This window comes from Amia ocellicauda, chromosome 1, assembly GCF_036373705.1.
Source record: "Amia ocellicauda isolate fAmiCal2 chromosome 1, fAmiCal2.hap1, whole genome shotgun sequence".
Classification (NCBI taxonomy): Eukaryota; Metazoa; Chordata; class Actinopteri; order Amiiformes; family Amiidae; genus Amia; species Amia ocellicauda.
Genome location: NC_089850.1, coordinates 49,338,038 through 49,356,933, shown reverse-complemented (window position 1 = coordinate 49,356,933; position 18,896 = coordinate 49,338,038). Strand labels below are relative to the sequence as shown.

At 40.0% G+C, this 18,896-nt stretch overlaps 1 protein-coding gene across 3 annotated transcripts in view; it reads left to right on the top strand.

Moving 5' to 3' along the window:
* opcml (opioid binding protein/cell adhesion molecule-like) overlaps positions 1–18,411 on the top strand; it is a 558,777-nt gene extending 540,366 nt beyond the window's left edge. For 2 of the 3 annotated variants that reach the window (XM_066707915.1, XM_066707899.1), the window contains 4 exons: positions 7,303–7,437; positions 7,722–7,842; positions 11,725–11,891; positions 14,372–18,411. In XM_066707915.1, coding sequence (XP_066564012.1) covers positions 7,303–7,437; positions 7,722–7,842; positions 11,725–11,891; positions 14,372–14,472 — 524 coding nt within the window. In that variant the 3' untranslated portion in view covers positions 14,473–18,411. The remainder of the gene's footprint in view (positions 1–7,302; positions 7,438–7,721; positions 7,843–11,724; positions 11,892–14,371) is intronic. The other variant, XM_066707907.1, reaches the window with a different exon arrangement.
* The last annotated feature ends 485 nt before the right edge of the window (positions 18,412–18,896 follow it).

Below are 18,896 nucleotides of genomic sequence, written 5' to 3'. Positions count from 1 at the left end.
CCCTGGATGAACAGTTAATGGTGTCAAAGTAACATCTGTGACAATGCTTCTACATTGAGGTTTACCCTGTGGGTACACAGTCTTGTTTCTATGTGACAAATAGCCGATTTCCCATTTCCCAAACATTAAACCATCCTTGTCAGTTTCCATCTCGGCTCCTCAGCTGAAGAGGTCCGGAATGTGAACCAAAAGGCACAAGCTCTCAACCGTGAGCAATCATCGGGAACGAGGAGCAGATGAACGACTAAAACAAGCACACCCCAGCACAACAACAATAACGGTTCAAACACTTGTGGATGGAAAAAAAGAGGCATAAGAATATACATAAGAAAACAAACAAGGATTATATACGACACAAAAAAGGCAGAACTTTTATGTCTTGACTACACAAATAAAATCTATATTTTGAGGCAAAGCCTAAGCATGATTCTATGAATATTCTTAAGGAAGGTCAGCTGACTGTTGCTCTGTGTTTAAGCGATATACTTCCATCGTGATGCTTTAATAGCAGATTCAGATTACTCTGACACTTATTTTATTATGCCACTGCTTTCCACTGAAGATTAAATGTAACGGACCACACAAACGAACAAACAAGCAATGTAAGTTGCCAGCTCACTAGGCCAGATAGGTCAGATATAATGTCGGTTTCCTCCACAACATCTTGAAGGGACTGACAAAAATGTTTCCAAAGCCTTCTAATTTTTAGTTTATATTTTATCTTGGCTAATCAACAGTTAGAACACTTTTATAAGTAATTATAAGTAATTGAGTTATCTTTTGTTTTTAACTTCAGCCCACTTTTCTCTCACACAAAGCCAAATGCCATTCACTTTTCCTTTGTGTTACTGTTTTTTCTGTGGAAGTAGGCTTTGTGTCATGGTTTGAAACTGTCAAAGCTTTGTGCAGATCTCTTTACACGTCCAACTAAACATAAGGTGTCTGGTATGACACTGAATGATCCCGAAGAGAGTTTTCATCTCTCTCCATACAGCTCAATGTGGTCAATGGACACATATTTAGTGCATATATGTGCATAGATAAACTATGTTTTTTGTTTATGTTTTTCTATGCATTGGTTTTAAGATTTTCTACTTTTTACCTCCTACACAAATCAGTTTAAAATAAAAATAACAACTGTCAGTACACATAGCTATAGTCACTCTCATCTATCTCATTTTACTTTCCAGAATATACCAAAAGTCTTTTTTCTCACACTTCATAAAAACGCTGTTAAGGATCCCAATTTAAGGAGACATCAAGCACAGAGTAAGGTTTAGCTCAGGAGAAGTTCGCCAAGAGGAGCTTTGATTTATCATTAAAAAGCAGCGAGAAATGAGGCCAAGCATTTAAAATTACTTAACAAGGAGATCATACCCAGCTGCTATAGAAATATATACATGAAAAAGCATTGGAGCAGCCTGCTATAAATAGGGTAAGTCACAAATAAGGACATAAAATTTAGAAAAAACATATATACTCTACCAGATCCGTAGGAGGTATTTAAACAAATGCATACTTGCATGTGCATGAACATACAGATCAAATTAGCTATGTACCATATGCTTTTAGCAACAGGAAGTGTTATGAGAGAAAGATGAATAAGAGCAGGTCTCTCCGGCTTCTAAGTCATGTGTTCATAGATAATTGCAAGTTTGCACCTAAACGGTACTAATGAAAGAGGCCTGTGGGGACAGACGGCAGGTTAATTCTGGCAAGGAGCCTCGTTGACACTTTCAAAAGTCATCCACCAAATGAGCGTCTGCTAATCATTAGGCATTTCCTTTCAAAAGAAAATAAAAAAAATGTGAATGCAAGAGATGTCTTAATTGTCAGTGTGTGCAGTTGATCGTGTATCTCTGCACTAAGACTGCTGGCAGTATCAGCCACTTTCTTGCTCTCTGCCTTTTCATTGGGCGGCATGACATGGAGGAAAAAAAAAACAATAATTCAAACACAGCAGCCTACTACTGTATATTAATAATAACAACAACAACAACACAGTATTTATATATATATATATATATATATATATATATATATATATATATATATATATATATATATAGGTGAGACAGTATGGGGTGTAGTCAGGGAGGGGAGGAATGTGAGGGGTCAAGGCCATACCTGGTCTCCGCACCCCCCTCCCTTGACCTGCCATCTTCATTACTACAGGCACATAGTCCCAAGCCCTATTTAAACCCGAAGTCCATGTTCATTGCACGATACCTGAGGGGAGGTGCAGTAGGACGAGAGAGAGTTGTGAATGAGCATTTGGAGTGGTTGTACTAAATATTTCATGTTCATTTTTTTTATTTTATTTAGGTCAGTTTGTAAATACAGTATATCCATCAGTGAGTCACTTGTGCACAGCGAGGCAGGGAACCTTCAGAACATCCAGAGAAATAAATATGATTTGATAAAATTTAAGGGGTTGAATTTGTTGAACTTTACACTTTAATGCACTGATGCAGCTTTTTGCGCTTAGAATATTTTACAAATATCTACTGCAGTCACTGGAGTATATCGTCAGCACTTAAATAACAGGATATGCACACACATGCAATGCTATAACTGCTTATCAGTGCTCTAACTATGCTTTGTTTAGTTTAGTATTTATCAGGCTCTTTTACTCTTTTCCGGCCCACTTAAGTGTTGCCAGAAAAATAAAATGGTTGCCTATATATATATCACAACTATTGTTCAAAATAATGTATAATATAACACTTCATATTCAAATATTAGAAACGAGAAAAGTGTTGAAGGGGAGCAAAACAGTGTCATAACGGAAAGTGAAAATGCATCCATATTACTGCATAGTTCTGTTATACATTATTATTTACATACAGAAGTCATAATTTATGGCCTAATATGTCAACATAAAGAAGCTGATCCACTTCACCCTCATATACTTTACTTTAACATACTGTATTGTACTATAATATGCTGTATAACACTAAATTATTGATTATATCCATCACAAGCACAAGCAATCCATAAGCATCAAGTAGAATAACTGGAGGAAGTTTGGTATATGTAGCACAAAAATGTGGGAGGACGTAGTGATTGTTAGAATGGAATAATATATTATAATAACTGGTATTTAAAGTATTAAAATGCATTTTGCCCAGTGTATGAATCTCTATTGGTATTGTGCAGGTAAGCCTTGGTGATAGTGTGTAGGTTAGACTAAGCAGTATAATTATTTAGGTTAGGATTAGTACACATTAAGTACCAGTTAGTATCTGTTACTCTGTGTAAGTAAGCATATATATATATATATATACACTCACCTAAAGGATTATTAGGAACACCATACTAATACTGTGTTTGACCCCCTTTCGCCTTCAGAACTGCCTTAATTCTACGTGGCATTGATTCAACAAGGTGCTGAAAGCATTCTTTAGAAATGTTGGCCCATATTGATAGGATAGCATCTTGCAGTTGATGGAGATTTGTGGGATGCACATCCAGGGCACGAAGCTCCCGTTCCACCACATCCCAAAGATGCTCTATTGGGTTGAGATCTGGTGACTGTGGGGGCCAGTTTAGTACAGTGAACTCATTGTCATGTTCAAGAAACCAATTTGAAATGATTCGACCTTTGTAACATGGTGCATTATCCTGCTGGAAATAGCCATCAGAGGATGGGTACATGGTGGTCATAAAGGGATGGACATGGTCAGAAACAATGCTCAGGTAGGCCGTGGCATTTAAACGATGCCCAATTGGCACTAAGGGGCCTAAAGTGTGCCAAGAAAACATCCCCCACACCATTACACCACCACCACCAGCCTGCACAGTGGTAACAAGGCATGATGGATCCATGTTCTCATTCTGTTTACGCCAAATTCTGACTCTCCAATCTGAATGTCTCAACAGAAATCGAGACTCATCAGACCAGGCAACATTTTTCCAGTCTTCAACTGTCCAATTTTGGTGAGCTTGTGCAAATTGTAGCCTCTTTTTCCTATTTGTAGTGGAGATGAGTGGTACCCGGTGGGGTCTTCTGCTGTTGTAGCCCATCCGCCTCAAGGTTGTACATGTTGTGGCTTCACAAATGCTTTGCTGCATACCTCGGTTGTAACGAGTGGTTATTTCAGTCAAAGTTGCTCTTCTATCAGCTTGAATCAGTCGGCCCATTCTCCTCTGACCTCTAGCATCAACAAGGCATTTTCACCCACAGGACTGCCGCATACTGGATGTTTTTCCCTTTTCACACCATTCTTTGTAAACCCTAGAAATGGTTGTGCGTGAAAATCCCAGTAACTGAGCAGATTGTGAAATACTCAGACCGGCCCGTCTGGCACCAACAACCATGCCACGCTCAAAATTGCTTAAATCACCTTTCTTTCCCATTCAGACATTCAGTTTGGAGTTCAGGAGATTGTCTTGACCAGGACCACACCCCTAAATGCATTGAAGCAACTGCCATGTGATTGGTTGGTTAGATAATTGCATTAATGAGAAATTGAACAGGTGTTCCTAATAATCCTTTAGGTGAGTGTATATATATGTATGTCAGTCAGCCATTCAAGTGTTGTAGAAGTTTATGCAGGGTTGAAAGAATTAACCTGATAAAAACAAAAAACAACAACAACAACAATAATAATAATAATAATAATAATAATAATAATAATAATAATAATATAATTATTCTGCTATGTCAATTTCCTTGGCTGAGGCTTTACTAGGTAGGGACAGTGGGAATCACTACTATGAATAATAATGCGAAATAAAATCTGTAAGGGGCTTTAGCACCACTTAGTCTTCAGTATGGTATAATATTTATGCAGCTTTCATACAGTATCCATAAATTAAAAAGCAAAAATTAATATTTATTCATTCAATGGTTCCACACCTTCCTAAAAAGTTTTTGAAATTCACCAACAGTATAATCAAACCATCTGTGGTATGTGGTGAATAAATAAAAATCTTTGGAGAAACTGATTTTAAAAAGAAAGAAACGGAAGATGCCACCCATTTACTCACACAAGAGAGTCAAAGACATGCAAAATGCTCACTGGTTATCTTCATCACTTGTTTTTTTTTTTTAGCACAATCAGTAACTGGACACAGCTGCCTAGGATCATAAAGTGACCGCACCCCTCATAAGTAGATCAGCTGTGCTCCTCTCCAGCAAGGAGGCAGACTCCATGTACAGAACAGGGGGCAAAACATAGAAGATGGCAGGACTAGAAAGAGTAGCAAGGGAGGATGTGTGAGTTGAGGCAGAGATTGCCTTCATTGGACGCTGAACTTGCGGCAACTGCTGTGTGCCGAGTAATGGCAAACTGATGAAAACAAACACAGACTGGGCAACAAGGATGGCAGAACATAACAAAGCTAAGTACTAGCTCATGTGTAAGTGCAAGCTAAAGAAAGAGAAGATGTGATTTCAGAGATATCATTTATTGAAAGTGGATTGCTATGTACTGTTTCTGATATAGATCTGAAAGAAAGATAGAGAAAAATAGATTATTGCCAGATTCATAGGAATAGACATTTCATAGTAATCGATTCACTTGCAGCTTGTGTGGATTCCTGTGGGAACCGTGTCAACACAAACAGCGCTGGTTTATCTGGTACAGGTGCAGGTGAAACCCAAGAGATCCTGAAAAAACTCAATTAGTGGTCTGGGAAGGGACATTGAGGAAGAGAACCTACTGGTTACCGAAACTGTGCTACAAGAGGATTCTGGGAAGGACCAGCCCAGAGATGGATAAGGACTGGACTTGTTTCTCTTTTTTCTTGTGTCTTTGATTCTTCTGTTGCTGCGATTTTTAATTCTTATGGGGAAAAGAGAAGCAATTTTTTGGATTAGTTTTAGTTAGGACAGTTTGGATTTATTTTGTACTTAGTTCTCAATAGGATTGGGATTTAGAGAGACTAATTTGACCAGTTTTAATACATATACTATTTCCCCAATTGTACAATGTATGCAGACTTCTTGCCCTGTGTATGTGTGAAATAAAAACACAATTGTTCTCATCTGTACTTGTCCCATGGTGGTTGTCCAAGAGATCCTGTTCCGAGCCTATGTGGGGTTCCTGAGTGCAAGAGTGACTGATGGGTTCCCCGGCCTCCATGGTATAATCAGGGGTGGCGTAGTCAAATCACCCTTGACATCAATTCCAAGGAAACAGGCACATATAACAGAATTATTGCCATTTCCAGGGGAAACAAAAATGCCATCCTGCAATTCTCACAGTTCTTGAAGACTCTGGGGAAAATGTGGGTAGAGGGCACGTGATGAGACACTTGCTCTATGCCACACCTCAGCCCGTTATGTTCTACACAGGGTCAATGGCTGAAAACAAATTCCTTATAGTCTGCCAACCTGAAATGCCAGTCTCTGGGGAGGATATAGCACTACATAGCAGCAAAAACAGTCTAATTGTGAGGGAAAGTGGTTTAAGCAGCATTGTGGGTTGTTGTACTGAATTTTAATATCCCCTTTGCCTACAGGTGGGGGGGATTAGCATTTCCGCAATTCCAGCATGTCATTTCTTTATAATGTCTCCGTTCAATTTTATTTGAGTTTCAAAAACCCCATGGCATAAACTAAGTTGCTATGGCGATGCCTCATTTGGCAACACTCTCTCTCTCACACACACACACACACACGCACACGCACGCACACGCACGCACGCACACACACACACACACACACACACACACGCACACACACACGCACGCACGCACACACACACATGCACGCACACACACACATGCACACACACACACACGCACGCACACACACACATGCACACACACACACACGCACACACACGCACGCACACATGCACACACGCACACGCACACACACGCACGCACACACACGCACATGCACGTACATGCACACACGCGCGAACACGCATTTTCAATCAGCGTTTTGTTGTTGACACTGGCAACCGGAAGACTACGTCTGTTTGTGAACTTTGACAGTTTTGCAAACTTTGACGACGGGCTTTTCAAAATGTTGATTTAACCCCAAAATGATACACCACCCCCACCCTCAACCCTGCAACTCTCCTCAGCATGATTGCTTAAAAGCCTTTATCAGTTTAATTAAAATGGCAAGGCAGGAAATGCTTAACTGATGACAATAATAACAATTAAGTATATTGGGGTGTTTGAGATGGCATGTTTATCATTAATCATTTATGATTTTCTAATTTGATGTAATTACAGTTAAACAGCAGAAGGTCGCACAGATTATCACAATCCATCTGTGAAACTCCCTGCTTGCTCATTGCTCATTGTAAATTTAGTTATTTATTCATTTTTCTATTGTTCCAGGCCAGAGATTTGTAAGTGAGGGTGAATACCTGGAGATCACAGAAATCTCCAAAGAGCAGTCTGGGGTTTACGAATGCAGCTCTTCCAATGATGTCTCCGCTCCCAACATCAAGAAAGTCAGCGTCACGGTCAACTGTAAGTGAAATTAACCTCTCCAGGAAATGTCTCCCTTATTCCTATATACTTATTTAGCATTGGTTTTACCCCCAATGTGTCTTGTAACCTGTGTAATCTGTTATCAGATTATGTTAGCACACAATACCATGTCTATATCAAAAGTATGAACCATTCTCTGCAGTGGCTGAAGATAAACAATCCCCCAAGATATATTCGTAAATAATACCTTTAGAAGCTTACACAATTATTATCAGCATCATCATCATTGTCTTAATCAATATGTAACCTGTTATGTGTTGTAGATCCACCTTTAATTTTCAATGCCAGAAGCCGAGGAGCTCCCCTCGGTCAGAAAGGAGTCCTTGAGTGCGAGGCATCGGCTGTTCCAGTGGCGGACTTTGAATGGTACAAAGAGGACCGAAGGCAAGTGCAGCAACAGACGTAGTGCTATAGGGGTAGAGCGGAGATGTTTGTGGTCTCAGCTCCACTTCAGTGCCCTTGAAATCTATTCCCCAAGGGGCTGCAGTCCAGTGCAGTCCACTCTTCTTGTATCCTTACCTGTGCAAGACCAAGACATAGGGCTAGACTGGCTCATTTTAAAGCACAATTAGTTAAATCGACTAATTTAGAACTGAGGCTGAATGTAAGCCAGCAGTGCTGCGGTCCTGAGTTACTGGGTTTGAGGAACACTGCTCTGATTCCGATTAACCGACTCGCACATTTCTGCCAGTGGATTGGAAGGGTATTTGTCAGCCATTTGTCAACCCACCACAGAAACTGGTTGTTGGTAACTGGTCTACAGACCATTTCCTTCAGTTTGGCTGCTGCCAATTAAAACCATGAATCGACTGACTGATTGATTGATTGACATATTGGTTTATGATGTACACTGTAGACATCCATGGTTTGCAGCCAACTAATATTTTGCCCCCCAAAAACTTTTTTCCAGAGCCGTATATAAAAAAAGGCATCCCTTAACCCTCAGAGTACTAAGCTCACAGTGATTGATTTACATATCACAGTGCTTGGTATACTGCAGCAAATTACATAATTTTACATAAATAAATACAATCATATGAAACCTATATATCACAAGAAACATAAAACAATTAAGTTTTTAATTATTTCTATAATTCATTTATTTTTGGAAAGAATACAGAAATGTGCATTGGCAAGGAACAATGCAACATTGGTAAATTTAAAGTGAAAGTTACAGGTAAAAAAAATGATCTATGCCTTAATTAATTTAATCTCCAATCTGCCATATTCTGCAATACTCATGATAATGATATCTATGTAACATATATATATATATATATATTGTGCAAAATCAGAGAGTGAGTTGATGCATGTCTGTACAGCATGAGGGTAGATGTCAACATGCATTATAATGCCACTTAATGAGACACCTGAGCTTCCCTGCTTTCCCCATTAGCCAATAAAACTGCATGTGTTGAGAAAAGCTAAGACAGGAAAGTAGATTTGGATATTTTTAGTAAGACTTTTCATGAACAGTAGAATGTAAATATAAATTCCAAAAAGGACAACCTCTCAGCAAAGATCTGCATGACACTCTGTGAAGATTAAAAATAATAAAAACAAAAGTTTAAAAAGGTAAAAACTGGGAGTTACTTGTCAAGTAATTACAGACTACCTTACTGTCCGAACCCATAGTTAGGAGCTTTGTCAAAAAGCCTTACACCTATTTAGGTTCTGAGCGGTTGTCTTTCCTCCTGGTTGTGCATGCTGGACTGTGTAAAACAACAATTTGAACAGGTACATATTTACACAAGTTCTCTTTACTCAAGTGCATCTCTAGATGTCCAATAATACTCAATTAAGCAATGGATCATGCAATTCACTTTCAACAAGAGCTTCATACACCAATCAGCCATAACATTATGACCACTGACAGGTGAAGTGAATAACACTGATAATCTCGTTATCATGGCACCTGTCAGTGGGTGGGATATATTAGGCAGCAAGTGAACATTTTGTCCTCAAAGTTGATGTGTTAGAAGCAGGAAGAATGGGCAAACATAAGGATAATTATTTTTTTTATTTTTTTATTTCTTGGCAGATGCCCTTATCCAGGGCGACTTACAACATAAGTGCAAACAAAGTGCAAAAATACAGCGAAGTACAAGGCATCAATCATTATAAATTCAATTTAGCTAAAACAGCAATTCAAAATAATACATTTTACAAATTCCAATTTACAATTTACACAAGTACAGTAAGTGACTTCCTACATCCTGGACGGTGAAAGCTAAATGCTGTCAAGATGTAGGGTTACAGACGAGGGCTACGGGAAAGGGAGCAAGGAGGAAAACAATCAAGAACACGAGGAGCATAATAAGCTGAAGTGCTATCTAGCAGGGATAGAGGACTAATTTTACAAGTGCTGTCGGAGGAGATGCATCTTGAGTAAGCGCCGGAATGAGGTCAAGGACTCTGCTGTTTTGACTTCTGTGGGCAGGTCGTTCCACCACTTAGGGGCCAGGGATGAGAAGGCAGAGTTAGCCTTCAGGCACTGGAGGAGCACAGTGGTCTGGAGGGGATGTATGGAGAGACAAGTGACTGAAGGTAGCTTGGTGCAGTGTGGTCGAGACAGCGGTAGGTGAGGGTCAAAGTCTTGAACTGAATGCGTGCCGCTATCGGGAACCAGTGGAGGGAGCGGAGCAGAGGAGTAGCGTGTGCGAATCGTGGCAGAGAGAATACCAGACGAGGGAGGGAGGGAGGGAGGAGAAGGTGGAGAAGAGTTTGCGAGGGTTGTTGATAGTGGATTCGAAGAGAGATTGGAAGTAAGACTTCTTGGCTGAGGTGAGAGAGGACGAGAATGTGGACAGTAGGGAGCGGTAGAGTTCGAGGGCAGCTGGGAGTTTGGTCCTTTTCCACTTCTGTTCGGCGGCACACAGACTAGTTCGGGTTGAAAGGAGAACAGCAGAGAGCCAAGGCTGAGGAGGGGAGGGACGGGCAGGACGAGATGTGAGAGGACAGAGAGAGTCAAGGGAGGAGGTGAGGGAGGAGAACAAAGAGGAGGTAGCACAGTTGACAGATAGATTTGAAAAACAGTCAGTGGAAGGCAAGAGTGTGGGCAGTGGAGGCAAGGGTGGAGGGGGAGACAGAGCGGAGATTACGGCGGAAGGTGACAGAGGGAGTGGGTGGAGAGTGAAGGGAGGGAGGGGAGAGAAAGGGAGAAGGAAATGAAGTGGTGGTCCGAGATGTCCAAAGGGTGTCACGGAGAGTGTCGAAGGGGAGCAGCCTCTGAGCGACTTTGACAAGGGCCAAATTGTGATGGCTAGACGACTGGGTCAGAGCATCTCCAAAGCTGCAGCTCTTGTGGGGTGTTCCCGGTCTGCAGTGGTCAGTACCTATCAAAAGTGGTCTAAGGAAGGAAAAGCGGACAGGGTCATGGGCGGCCAAGACTCACTGATGCACATGGGGAGCGAAGGCTGGCCTGTGTGGTCCGATCCAATAGACGAGCTACTGTAGCTCAAATTGCTGAAAAAGTTAATGCTGGTTCTGATTGAAAGGTGTCAGAACACACAGTGCATCGCAGTTTGTTGTGTATGGGGCTTTGTAGCTGCAGACCAGTCAGGGTGCCCATGCTGACCCCTGTCCACTGCCGAAAGCGCCTACAATGGGCATGTGATCATCAGAACTGGACCACGGAGCAATGGAAGAAGGCGGCCTGGTCTGATGAATCATGAGTTCAAGGTGTTGACTTGGCCTCCAAATTCCCCAGATCTCAATCCAATCGAGCATCAAGCATCGGGATGTGCTGGACAAACAAGTCCGATCCATGGAGGCCCCACCTCTCAACTTACACTTCTTGGTGCCAGATACCACAGCACACCTTCAGAGGTCTAGTGCAGTCCATGCCTCAACGGGTCAGAGCTGTTTTGGCAGCAAAAGGGGGACCTACACAATATTAGGCAGGTGGTCATAATGTTATGGCTGATCGGTGTATATCTTCAGGTGCAAACGTTCCGCATTTATTACAGCATGCAATCCATTTATCTCATTATGAGTAAAACAAAGCTAAACAAATTAACACTGAACATAAGCAAAGCATAACCTCATATAAAACCTGTTTATTTTATTAAACTGCAAATAGTAAAACACATTGCATTATTTAAATCTACTGACTGTTGGAAAGAAAAATGTGTGTGTGTATGGATATATAGTTTAAGATTTTAATTTAAAAACTCTAAAAACATTAGTATTTTATACACAACCATTTTTCAAATTCTCTGTATTTGAGAAGAAGCCCTTTTCACTACCATCCTCATGCTGGAACAGTCTGTTGTCTTCCAGGCTCGCCAATGGACTTAATGGCGTTAAAATCGAGAACAAGGGCCGACAATCCATGCTGATCTTCTTCAATGTATCTGAAGAAGACTACGGAAACTACACCTGCGTGGCAATGAACACAATGGGGATAACAAATGCAAGCATAATACTGTATGGTAAGAAGATTTCAGAATGACATTGTAGCTCTATGCAGAAAGTGTATGTCTAGGTAAATGTCTATTTTCATCATCAACCAGTTTCTCTGTGCACACCTGGAAACTTTGGTCATAGGACTGATCCAACTCCGAGACTGCTAATTCACCCACAACCCTCAGAACACAAATACCCACATATGTATCCCATATATATTTTAAGTTAAACATAATGTGTTACATAGTAAAGGGGGATTTCTACATGCAAATAAGTTTGCCTGTAAATCCACCTACTACAATGTTCACAAATGGCTCTCCACACAATCCACAGTTCTCTGGAGACCTGGTAAAGTTACTGAATTTTCATAGTCTACGGGACATATCCAGAGAGTTGCCAGGTAAAGCAATTTGCCCTTTAAGAGCACCGAAGGCATTTCTATTAAGATATTTTTGTATGGATGGTGTTTTTCTGGTAGGGGAATTCAACAATGTGGAGCTGACTGACCCTTGTAATTGAACAGCACCTGCAAGACGTTGCATTACTTAATCAGTAAAAGAAGGAAGAAATTAGGGAAACTGATTCACCTGGTGAGGGAGATCAATAAACTTGAGAATATGGTCATGTGAATAATCCCTCACCAAGTGAAACAGTCTCCCCTGATTTCTTCACAGCGCGATGATTAATCAATACAAACTCCTGCAGCTGTTATTACATTTTAAGTTTTCAATCTATACCTGCCAGCCAACACCATCCAAATAGTCATTCTTGTTTTTGTGCACCTCTGCCTGCGTTATGAAAAAGCCACCCTACATATCTTCAACGACATACTGTTAATGTACTTGTTGGAGTTGTAAGGTTTACTGCAAAGCCATGTGCCACATGGACGTACCCTCCCCATCCAATGCCAGATAGACATACAACACCATTAAGATACAAACTAGCTTCAGCATCAAGGAAAGGACACACAGGAATAAAATAATTGATTTTATGACACTTGGTAACTTAGCAACCAATTAAAGCAATTTGAGCTCTGTTGTGAAAAGGAAACAATCGCAACAGAATTCTGAAGTGTCTTCCATAGCAATACCATGTCAGGATGCAGTGCTGCAATAAATGAGCCCCTGATAAGGCTTTGACAAACATAAGTTCTGATGAATAGAAGAGTCAATCAAGAAATTCTGTACATTCATGCCTGCAAACCATGCCGTGAAATAGTCTCATTAAAATTTTTATTTTTTAATTATTATTATTGTGAAGAATCACCTAACAATGTTTCTTTTACTGAACTGTTATGCAACCTCACACTTTAGAACAAAGACTGCAGAGGATTCGACTCTTTATGCATCATCTTAACCGTTACAATTAGTTAACTCTTTATCAGGAGTGGAAATCTTTACTAATATCAAGTTTCAATTCGATGTCGATTATTGGGTTCACGATTCGATTTTAAAATGATTCTTGATTCGATTTTGAATTCAAATTCCTTCATTTCAATGAAGTAAACCTTTGAATCGATCAAAGCAAATTTGCACATTTTCCAATCATATACTGCTTATAAGTACATTATACATGCATAAGACTTTTAGATTAAGTTGTTCTGAATCCATAGCTACCAAAAACATTGTGGTTCATAGCAAAAACATGTTGTTTATAAGCTACAATTTAAAAGTCTGTTTTCTCTGTCCCCTGCGCTCTGATTACTGGGCTTTTGAGCAGGGCGTAATCTGACATCTGTCTTATCATCTGAGAGTTCCAGGGCTTTCAGAGGGTCCTTTGGATTGGCTAGATATTCATAGAGTCACGGTGTGATATTGGGTAAAAAAAATAAGATCTCTAGGGCTGATAACAGAGCATAGTGATGTCCTTTCCATTGGTCAATACCACACCCATGTTCCGCAGTTGCGCATTGGATTGCAAAAGACGCAAGGCACAATGTAAACAAACTGCACGTTTCAGCGGAAGTCTCTCTCAAAAATAATTTCCCCATAAATTAATAAGATTGATTTTTGGAATTTGCACATCGATTCATAATCTTAGAAGACAGAATTGTGGTTCTTATATTAAAACATTTTTCCCCCACCTCTACTCTTTATGCATCATCTTTACTGTCACAATTACAATGCTCCTCAAGTTAAAGCATAAAAGAAGAACAAGTTGCTGTTAGAAGGAGCAGTACTGCCACCCAGACCTGTAGGGATTATTCACAGGTTCCTTTGGAAACATCTCCAAGTATTTATGAATTAGATTACACAGAGCGAGATGCAAAGACACAGAATCCTTCATCAGACATGAACCTGGATGTTGAGGGTGGGGGGGTGCACAAGCAAATACAAATACAGTTTTAAAATACAGAATTAAATCTGTGAAAATGAAGTGCACACCAAGCACTGCACTGTAGGTGTGCAGTATAGGAATGTGTTGTCTGTGCTGTGCTTTCCCTTCATGGCTTGCAGGTTAACTGCTTCCTTCCTTTCTTTCTGTTTCTTTTTGTCGGCAATCACAGGCCCGGGAGCGGTACACGACGTGAACAGGGCCGTGCTCTGCCTGCACAGCTCGCTCAGCCTACTGCTGACTATCGTTTTGCAGCACCTTCTCAAGTATTGATGCCACTGTGGTGGCACCCGGCTTCGTCAGCGTTACAGTTACAACAGACTTTTAGTTCAATACGAGCAGTGGAATATCAACACAAGATTTTTTTTATTATTATTATTTTAGCATTTCAACCCAACAGTCAAATTGGCATTGTTTCTGGTTTGTTTGTTTGTTTGCATTTATTTTCTAGGGGGTTGGGGTTACTTATTTAAGGTGTTAATATAATCACAGAAGCTGTGGCTCTCCAACCTTTTTTTTTAAATATATGGAAGGAAATCCATTACAAAAATCAAACTGTTTATTCTAATTTTGTTACATGGATATGCTCAGTATTGTAGTTTAATTCAGATCAACACATGTGCCCTGTCCTGTTTTCCTCTCTGTAAAATAATAAAGTAAATACAAAAATAAATACAATTTTAAAATAACAAACACATAACACAGGGGTGAGCAGAGAAGCAGATCAATCCGTTCACCCACTTGAAAGACTTGTACGTCGACTGTATTTGGAAGAAAAATAATAAAAGTAATCAACCAACCAATCACCCTACACAGTATTAAATCTGCTTCGTTTTATTATTGAATTCCAGTATTTTGTCTTTGCCAGTGGTATGTAGCGGAACAGTAGGAGTTAACCTCACCTCAATGCTGCCGGCATAATAACCCCATCATACTAAGTGTTACGTTTCATGACACAAGGACCTATTCCAGTTTTCTAATACGCATAGTTACAAAAGGCATAAGTAGCATTCATCTTTAAATGCAAGAACAAAAGAAACAAAAGTGGTAAAAAAGTACTACAAAATATGCCCAGACTATCTATAAAGTCTTGAGAGATATTCTTTTTTCCTTTTCTTTTTTTATAACTGCTTTTGTTTGAAGCCACTTGTCCAATCTGAAAAGACTCCAGGCCGCACTTGCTGGCCAGAATTTATCGTAGACCAAATCGACTACTCTGTTACTTAAAAGAAACCAATGTGTTTAGTTTGAGGAGATATGCAGGGCTTGTGGACTGAAGAGTTTGAGACAACTCTCACTGGGAGGGGCGGGAAGGGGGGGCAAAAGTCAAACGAAAAATGTACTGTAAGACGAAAAGCTGTTGAGCTCATTTTATTTTTTAACTTCAGTGATATATCAATATAATTTAGGATCAATGACAGATGGGGAAATAGAGAGATGGAAAAAAGAAAAAAGATCCCGAGGTGGAACGGGCAGCGAGGCTGAACTGGTATTAATCGTACTTGTGTTAGTGTGAGCACAGGTGTTAACTGTAATGTAAATCACAAAGAGAAAGTGCTATGACACGGAGAATACTACAGGGCTATAATATGTGGTTTTAAATGCTTCTTTTTTCCATAAAAAAAAAGAAAAAAGGAAAAAAAAATGTTTGTTGGTGTTTGCCCTTCAAACCTACAAGATCTCATTCTGACAGTAACTGCAGTTTAAGTGGATACCTATCATATTCCGTTAGGGTGCTCACTCTTAATAGTCTGAATAATATTGTAAGGAAGAAAAATGGAAATAAATTACAAAAAAATGTCTGGAATGTAATGTAAAGTCTAATGGTAGCTTATTGTGTGTTAATATTTTGTATATACAGTAAATGGAAAATTAATCTAAAGGTGCAGTGTCTTCGTTTTTGATTCCCAGCGTCTCCGACATTCGCACATTCCTGTCAAGTGTCCTTTTCAGACTGGCAACTGAACCCAGCTCTTAAGCCTGCTGGAGGAGGGTGGGGTTCACACACCGTCTTCATCTCGGCATCACAGCTGTAGCGGCAGCCAGTCAGGATTGAGGAGTAGTGAAAGGGGGAAATGTTGGTCATACCGTTAAATAGATCAATAGAAATAGAAGATTCACAAAATGGAATACTGGAATACATTGGTGGTCATCGCCGGGCATTCTGTACATTCTGCAACAAGAGACTGCACCTTTAATGTATTTCTTTACATACAATTAATCAAAAGCATTCACTGTTACAGCCGATCACCTTTACAAAGCCTTACCAGAACAAAATCAACACCTTTTATGTTGAATTTGGGCTGCCTCCAGACAGAGCTGATAATAGCTCCTAGCTGCACACGAACACACAAAAAAGAAGCAAGGCCATTTTATGGAGCGTGGAGATGGAAATTAGGCTTTGTATCTGGGGACTGCATTGCCCTCCATAAACTCTGGCAACCGTTAGGGGTGGGAATGCATCACAGCAAAAGTGATGCACAGAACAGAGTGGACCGGTGATATTCAGGAAGTGTGAGGATCCTAAACTGCTATAAAGAAACAGAGCCTGCTCTCCTCAGGAACTGCAGGCCCAAAATTAAGGACTACCTATTTTGATTCTTTAAAGCCCTGGGATGAAATTTAAAAAAGGGGGAGCAACATTCACAATATTTAAAAGGATTTCCTTTACTAAATAAAATAAAAAATACATACAATTCAAAAGACGGTTTCAACTTGATACAGTCATGTCATGGTGCTGTTTTTTGTTTTGACTATCAATTCATACATTGATTCATTTATTTATTTTGTTTGTTGGTTTTATTAGAGTATCACAAACTGCATAACAATAACCTGTGCTCCATGTGCCGTAAGGTGTTGCCTATTAGAACACCTGTGTCACGATTTGTCATGAAAGCTGGCACACAGACTCATCTCTCCTGCACAGACCAGATAAATCACACCACCGCATTGCACTTCAAACATTCTGGTCTGCCGAAGTTCCATCTCTCTGTCTGGACTCCATTTGGATGTCCACAATGCATCCCTTCAAGGGGTACTAGATGGCTGAGAGAGAAAAAGCCCTCTCACCGGCAGCAATTTCTCACACTGTGGCGGCTAATCTCACCGAAGGCAACAGAGTTAGTCAGTCTCGCCTGTGTTGATGCACGAGTGCCTTGAGTGCAAGTGTGAGGGAGATGGAGTTTATTTGGAAAACAATGCGACAAAGCAACAAAGGAAATGACAATAGTGGGGTGGCCAGCAAGTGTTAAAAACAACACAGGTCCTGACAAATCCATGTTAGAGAAGCAAAATATCCAACATGTTCCAGAAAATAAGTACTGCTGCAGATTATGAATTATGTGTATATACTTATATATAGCCTATGTTTTGGGGAGGTTTCCAAGTCATTTTTTGCTGCACTATTATAACATGTTTTGTTTATTGATTCATGTTCTCAGTAACCTTTGCATTCTTTTGAATCAAATTTGAAATCATGTTCACAACATGATCAAATTACCAGAACTTTATTTTTTTAAATTTGAAAATGTAACAATTATACTATTATAACGATGTCATTAAGAGGGGATACAATTAAAAAAGAAACAAATGAAATCCATAGATAACACAACCCTATGCACTTACGTATCACATTTAACATTTAAAAATAGACTGGATAGGATCCTTGGATCACCCAGTTATTAATGGACACCAAACGAGCACGATGGGTCGAATGGCCTCCTCTCGTTTGTAAACTTTATGTTCTTAAGGCAGTAGCTCTTCACTCTCCTGGCTCAGCTTAAAGATGCATAATAAGCGGGACGTTTAGCAGCTCATACACAGTTGGCGTTATGTAAAGGAGCGCTGTGGGTGTCTGAGATATGGCCCCTTGGAAAGACTTCGAGGCATCAGCAGATGCAAACGAGAAGGAAAAGAAGGCATCGCCTCCTCAAGAAGCGCCTGGTGTCAGAACAGATGCTGCACACTCTCAGATGCGTCTGTATTTGAACTGGGCACTGTCTATTTCTTTTTTTTTTTTTGTTCTGGTAAGGCTGTGTAAAGCACTTAAGACACATAAGATGTAAATGTTTCATGACTCCTCTTGGCGACCGCCGCAAATGAACATACTAAACTTAATTTTGTGCATGTTATGGCATAGTTGTATCTTTTATATTTGAGAATGAGTAAGAGATGGTTGTAACTGTGCAGTGTAATAAAGTTTAATGAAATTTTCTGACACACTAATGATTTTCTTATTGCACCACTGAACATGTGGGGTTCTCGTCACCAGCTTCACTGGGCCAAAAACAACACTGTGTTGACTGTGTGTTTTTTTTGTTTTATTTTTGTGTTTTTAAATGCTTAAAATGCTGCCTGGTTCATGCATGCAAGTCTCTATTAAGAGCACGGGAACAAACACGCATCACAAAGTGGTTGTAAAAACTTAGTTGTGTGAGAGCTCTTATACAACAACATCTAGCCACCCACTCAGACCCGGGTCTCATCTCTAAGATAAATAGGATAACAGTAAACTTCTTCTCTGGACTGTGTAATCTATCCCATCCACAGGGACAACGCCCCATAGCACAGTATCCAAGACCCAAGTTGACATAATTTGCTCAGTCAGAACTCCTGTGGTCATTTGAAAGTGGGCAATATTTAAGTTACTTGTAAAACCTTACACAAATTTTAACATGTAGTGCATTGAGAATTGAAAA